General features: G+C 35.5%; 1 protein-coding gene across 1 annotated transcript; it reads right to left on the reverse strand.

The window, feature by feature from the left end:
- Positions 1-527: 527 nt before the first annotated feature.
- Positions 528-5,370, reverse strand: LOC127155023 (cytochrome c oxidase subunit 4 isoform 2, mitochondrial). The gene is made up of 5 exons (XM_051096963.1): positions 5,176-5,370; positions 3,970-4,069; positions 1,558-1,725; positions 978-1,109; positions 528-880 (listed from the first exon to the last, which is right to left on the reverse strand). The coding sequence occupies exons 2-5, from the start codon at positions 4,067-4,069 to the stop codon at positions 747-749; spliced, it is 534 nt and encodes a 177-aa protein (XP_050952920.1). The 5' UTR covers positions 5,176-5,370; the 3' UTR covers positions 528-746.
- Positions 5,371-7,314: the final 1,944 nt, after the last annotated feature.

Raw genomic sequence — 7,314 nt, forward strand, 5'->3', positions numbered from 1 at the left:
TTAGTCTATGTCTGTTTGTCATGTTGCTGTGTGTGTGTGTGTGTGTGTTTGAGAGAGACGCTGTGTGGTTACTGAGTTTGACAGTATGCTTTTATGAGTGAAATGTACCAGCATTGGCACGACACTATGTAAACTAGTTAACTTAAATGACAATTAGACTAGCTCATCATAGCTTAGTGAAAATATTTAAGGCATCTGATGATTTGAAAATATTATTTATGATATTTGGTGTAAACGCATATTTGTTCCTTCCTATGGCCTTAAACTTCATTATAATTTCCTTTGACGTGTATTTGTTTCTTATTGTGTTTGTATCTAGCCAACTTAACCTGAACAAGATGACAAAAGAAAACTATTTTTTTAAGGTTTTGGGTTTATTTAAACAGCTTCACCCCTGAACTGATTGTTTTATGTCTTAGGGCTTTTTTAAATGTCTGATATCATTTTAAATTAAATAAAAACCCATTTGAATTCACAAGATATTTTAATGTGTTTCTTTTGTTGAATGAACACAAAGAGACACAAGATGTTATTTCTTTCAAGTTTTACTTCCGTCAGTCAAGAAGAAACACTTGTGATTCATTTTCTCGCTTCAAATTCAAATTTTACATGGTTGCCCATTGGATATTATTCAAGTGTTTGCATACTTGCAAGGACGGCATAGTGATGCATGAAGACTGCCAAAGGAGAATGGCAGATAAGTAGCAAGGTTTTTACGTGTTGCTCACAGCTGCATTTCCTTTTATCTATTTCCACTGGCCCTTCTCGTAGTCCCATTTGGCTGAGATACCCTCAATGGGACTCACTCGCATGTCCAGCATCCTCTGCACCTGCATAGCCTGCCATTCTTCATCAAGGGTACGAGGATGAGGGGGATACACTGAGAGAGAGAGAGGGAGCACAAACGATTCATCTATATGAATTCAGACATCATAAATCACTGAACTTAAAACCAAAAATGTAAGATGGACACTTACCATAGTACCTTTGCCAGAGAACAACCAAGCCAGTGAACCCAATGAAGAAAAAGATGCCGCCCATCACCGTCTTCCACTCACCCGTTGGTTTCTTCATCTCAGCGTATGTCTCATTAAATGTAATCCTGTACACTAAATGATCAGAGTGAATATTCTGTTATTAATTGCTCACCCTCATGTTGTTCCAAACCTATAAGACCTTCATTCATCTTTGGAAGAACTTAACAAATTAAGATATTTTTGATGCAATCTGAAAGCTTTCTGACCCTGCATAGACAGCAATACAACTGACATGTTCAAGACCCAGAAAGGTAGTAAGGACATCGATAAAATAGTCCATGTGACTACGGTTATGTTATGAAGCTTCGAGAATACGTTTTGTTCGCGAAGAAAACAAAAGATAACTTAAACATGTCAGTTGCATTGCTGTCTACGCAGGGTCAGAAAGCTCTCGGATTTCATCAAAAATATCTTAACTTGTGTTCTAAAGATGAAAGGTTTTACGTGTTTGGAACAACATGAGTGTGAGTAATTAACGACAGAACTTTCATTCACACAGAGGAGCAGTAGCAGTACTAACAGGCAAGTTTCTCCTCCTTGGAGAGGCTGTTCCAGGGGCCTTTCTCCTTCTGCTTCAGGCTCTTGTCTGCAGCACTGAGGGTGTCTTTGTATGGTCTGTCAGGCAGGGGAGTGTCCAGACGGTCCCAGTAGAGGGGTACAGACATGTCTGCCTGTTCTGTCACCCCACCTGTGAAAACAGGAGGAAATTATCAATTGACTAATGTGAGAAAAATACAAGTGTGGAGTAGAAAATGCAGGAACACGAGGAAGGACGGGCGATTATATCTTACGTCATGATATGAGTAATTTTATTTCATGATGTCAGTGTATATCACAATATAGTTTATGCTTTAAAGGGGTAATCTGATGTCCATTTTCTACAAGTTGATATGATTCTTTAGGGTCTTAATGAAAAGTCTATGATATACTTTGGTTAAAAATTCTCAATGGTTGTGTAAAACAACACCCTTTTTACCTTGTCAAAATGAGCTCTGCAAAAATCATCCCATTCTGAGGGATTGCTCCTTTAAATGCAAATGAGCTCTGCACGCCCCGCCCCTCTCTTCTCTCTGTGGATTGACGAGCCGGTTTACTTTAGCCGCGTTTACCTGCTAAACTTGCTAACTAGCACATTATTAGAAAAGGTGATCGCAAAGATTTATAAAAAAAACCCTTATACTCATTTCTGCTGTAAGTGAAGCTGGATCACGAATGATTTGCACAAACATTTATGTAAATCGGGAGGTGCATTCCCTTCACAAACAAACATAATCCACTGCATCTTCAGCGGCTCAGATGTTGGGAGTAAATGACGACCACTACATTCATTATTACATCCAGCAACACAACACCTCAATCACTCAATCTGAAATATTCTTGTCTAACTTACATCCCTGCTCCAGCATTGAAACAATGGAGGTCGGACTGAGACAGTTGATCTGAGGTAAGACGCTCATGTCAATCAACTATCGTGGAAGCGGCCTCTGTCGGCGTGACGCCACAACGACAGGCATCTGAGAATGGCTTGATTTGAAAAAGGGAATATTATTTTTACAAACCACTGCATGGATTTTTATCATTATAGGGTAGATTTGTACATACACTGCCAACACACATTAATGTTCAAACAACATGAAAAAGTGAACTTAGCATCCGATGACCCCTTTAAATAAGATCTTTATAATATCAACATTTTTGATACTATAGAAATTTCATAGTTCTTGTCACCAGTGTCAACATCACAAAAAACTATTACTAGCCTAAATTAAAATTAATTTTAAAAATTGACAGTTTATATACTTTTTAACCCCAAATGCTCATCTTGTGAACTAGAGTAGGTCGAAAAACTCCCATCTTATTTTCTCCTCCAACTTCAAAATCGTCCTACATCGCTCCAAAAGTACCGACCCAGTGTTTACAAGGTGAACATGCAAATTTTTTTTTTTTTTTTTTTTTAAAATAACCCTTCTTCCTCAGCTGGGATCATTTAGAGCCCTTTGAAGCTGCGTTGAAACTGCATTTTGGAAGTTCAAATTGCAGGCACCATAGAAGTCCACTATCTTGGATGACAAGGGGGTGAGTAATTTATCTGTACATTTTTGTTCTGGAAATGAACTTCTCCTTTAAGACTTACTTAATTCTTATTTACTTAAGAATAACTGCATTAATGAGGACACTAGAAAAGACTGGAATTTTGTCACAGAAGTGTGTGTATTTTACCCGTTCAAGGCCTATGAAGTGACAAAAATATATTTTTTCAATTCTATGATCACTGTCTTCATGTGCACACGCCTCACTGACCAATGTTGCAACGACAGCACTCAGAAACAGACTCTGAGGCTCTCCAGTATCACCCACCCCTATGAGGAACAAAAAAAGTGTAATTTTATAGAAACATATGGACCTTTCTCACATTTCCGGGTTTCTCATAGCGGAAGTCGTCATAGTTGGGTAAAATCCGAGAGCAGTGAATGGGAGAGTACTACAAATATATTTTTTGCATTCCCATTTGCTAAAACAACAAAAGGAAAACTACACAATAGCGTTTTCACGACTTTCAATCAAAGGAAAAAAATTGAGAGAGACTGATATCAGCAGTCAGAAGAGAGAACAATGTCAAATTTACCGTCCCTCCCATAGACGCGGCGTTAGAAACACCCTCACATAGCGTTAACTAGTTTTTTTTGTAACTTGATGAAAAAGTGATATAATACAAAGTATAGTATTATAAATGTACATACATACAAATTAAAATATTAAACATTTTAAAGGATTTATGATGATGATGACCGTTGAAACGCGTCATCACAGGCTTGTGAAAAGGGTCCATTGATATAACCCTGATGTAATGCCCACTCACTGATCATCCTAGTTTACATAGAAAATATGTTATTTATTGTATTCTGTTTTTTAATAGAATATTTAACATTACCATGCCCATGACTGGCCATCTTGACACTGCTGGAGCTTAATGCAGCCACTCCCCGTCTGGAAAAAAGACCCGCCACACGTCCGGCTGTCAAGTGCAGCATCTGATCCACAAAAGAAAATAAAAACACCCTCAATACCTCTCAGAAAGACCACAACACCTGGCAGACTGTGGTTAAATATAACACAAATGTTTGTGCAAATACATTTTAACTTCAATGTGATCAAAGAACCTGTTGTTTTTAAAGCCAAGTCGAACATCATCCTCTTAAAGTAAGTACCTCCATATGCTTGTGTATTACATTCTAGTGTTGTTTAGCACCAAAGGACTATCAAGACCCAGTGTAAAAGGGAAAGCTTTGAGTTTAGGACTTTTTTTTACTATGCAAGTATACATAAAAGCTCTGATGCTTTAGCTCTTTCTTCAGTTCTGGATCAAATCCAAATCCCTGCTTGCTCAGTCTGGTCACATAATCATCTTTTGCTGTTAATTACAGGAAGTCTCCACCATCCACAGCTTCAAGATAAACATACTGTGTCTATGGTGCACAGATCTGGGAAATCTGGTGTTTAGTTAAAAACATACTCCTTCAAAAATACTATTTATTGAATTATTTTTTTTGCCAAATGGACATTTGCTGTCATAAAATATTCTTTATTCATCCGTGCAAAGCTGAAACTTCATCCATGCTCCATGTGCATCAGGAGAGAGACAAAAATACCGTTATGAAAATGGACAAAAACCAAGAGCTCACAACGACCCCTTTACACTCTCCAACAAATTAACAAATGATTTATAAAAGTAAAGTATATAAAACAGGTATTTTCATATGGCTATAGCTCTATGCAATGTTATTTTTATTTACTTTATTTGAAGACAAGTTTCTACTGTAAAAATACGGAGAGCACACGTGCAACAGTGAATAAAAGCAAAGAGATCATTATGTAAATGCATTAAACTCATGCATATGCGTTTTGCAACGTGTCGAATGCTGGCCTACTCATCCATTTCTTTCCTAAAGCATAAAAATAGCTCTGTAGCTCTTTCTCTTGCTGCAGAATTGCATCATTAAAAGTATTTATGAAAGTTTTTTCATTGTTAAATGCGCTTTTTAAGTGCACAGATGCATTTTCTTTCCCTGCTTTTCAGTCCTTGCTTACTATTATTCTCCCCCCTGCTACTTCTAGAAAGTTCCCTCATCGTACTCACAGTTTTCCTGAGAGACAAGACGATAAGGATGACAAAATCACAAAAAAGAAAATACTGAAAAAAAAGTGCACACTGGCTTCGTTTTGTGCATATGTCCCTACTTGGGCTGTTGGCACTAACTGACCCTGAAAACACAGGGGTGGGTGGAGAAAGAAAAGAGAGAGAGATAGAAAGAGAGAGAGAGCTAGTGGGGGGTGTTGGCTTTAGTTGGGATTTTAAACTGTGAGAGACTGTGCAAGTAAACATCTGAGATAATCATGTGACTTCACTGATCACTGGGACGTCTGTGCTAAGGTTTAACTCTTCACGTATCAAACGCTTAGTGCTTGTTTTGCTCTTTTTCACTTCTTTGTCATATTTATTTTTGATTCCATGCAGACTTGTTTTTGAATCCGCAGATCTTTTTATTTATGATTGCAGTTCTTGGAAGCAAACTTTCAGAGAATGCAGGAAATGGAAGCGGTCAAAAAGAATACACCAGAAAAAAAGGGGTAAAAGAGGAGGGGGAGAAAGAGGCGGGGAGTTTATCTGGATCATGTCCAGTTCTGATCTGGGTTTAGCCCAGTGCAGCCTGAACTTAAGCCTGCTTCAGAAGTCTGGCAGTGAGTCTGCATGTGCAAATGTTTCAACTGAATGTGAAAGACAGAGAAATATTAAGGAATACTCAGTGTTACAGGTCAAGTAAGGACAAGCCTGCTGTGAAATAATCCAGTTGCTCCCGCACAAAGTGTCAGATATATCTAAAGAAAGAACAGACAGTTATACATGGTTAAAATCATGTACTTAAATATTTTTTCAAATTGAGAAATTTCTCAACAATAACTGCAGGTGTCATCCTTTTCTTCTTTATAAACATTTTTGTTGCCATGATTTCATATCTCAGTGCCTTGAAGGAATGTTAAATACAAGTTAATCTCTATCAGCATCATCTTTCATTTGCTTCTTAGTATCAACAAACAACAACAACAACAACAACAAAAAACCTAAATTTGTACAAAAGAGAAAACAATGAAGTTCTTTGGGGCAGAATTAATATTAAAATACTTTAAGTATACCACAAGACTAGAAGGATCACTTTCAACTCTTAATTATTTAATGTCAGTAAACACTGAAACTTTTGTTACACGCAAGAATAAAATGGATGTGATGAAAGTGCAATCTTAAATATGTTCATTTAAATTATTAAAAACCTATTAAGTTACATATTTGATTCCATATTATGCTGTATTTCTATTTTAGAAATATATAAAAGAATATTAAAAAGAACATTTATGTAACAAAAAGTAGCCAAAAGCTAGTTCCCAAAGAATCATCTCTCATTTTCATTACTTACTGTACAAAAATAACTAAAACTACAACAGAAATAAAATTAATATATCAAATATATCAATATCAAAAACTGATATACACTACCACTAAAGTTTTTGAACAGTAAGATTTTTAATGTTTTTTTTTAAGTCTCTTTTGCTCACCAAACCTGCATATATTTGATTCAATAACAGTAATATTGTAAAATATTTTTACTATTTAAAATAACTGATTTCTATTTGAATATATTTTCAAATGATTTTTTTTCTGTGATTTCAAAGCTGATTTTTTTAGCATCATTACCCCACTCACAAGATCCTTCAGAAATCATTATAATATTAGAGATTAGACTCCAAACTGTTGAATGGTATATTGTAAATGCTACAAAAGCTTTTTGTTTCAGATAAATACTGATCTTGGGATCTTCCTATTCATCAAAGAATCCTGAAAAAAAATTCTCAACTGTGTTATTATTATTATTAATAAATATATTTATTGAAGCAAATCCGCTTATTAGAATTATTTCTGAAGAATCATGTGACACTGAAGACTGGAGTAATGATGCTGAAAATTTGGATTTGTTCATAGCAATAAATTACATTCTAAAATATTTACTATTTATTTATTTTAAATAGTAAAAATATTTTACAATATTATTGCTTTTGCTGTATTTTGGATCAAATAAATGCAGGCTTGGTGAGCAGAAGAGACTTCTTACAAAAATAAAAATAAAAATCTTATTGTTCAAAAACTTTTAACTGGTAGTGTAAAATAGTAAAAAACTAAAAATGATGAAAACACAAAAATCACTAGAACTTCAACTTCTAAAAA

This window comes from Labeo rohita, chromosome 23 (assembly GCF_022985175.1).
Source record: "Labeo rohita strain BAU-BD-2019 chromosome 23, IGBB_LRoh.1.0, whole genome shotgun sequence".
NCBI lineage: Eukaryota > Metazoa > Chordata > Actinopteri > Cypriniformes > Cyprinidae > Labeo > Labeo rohita.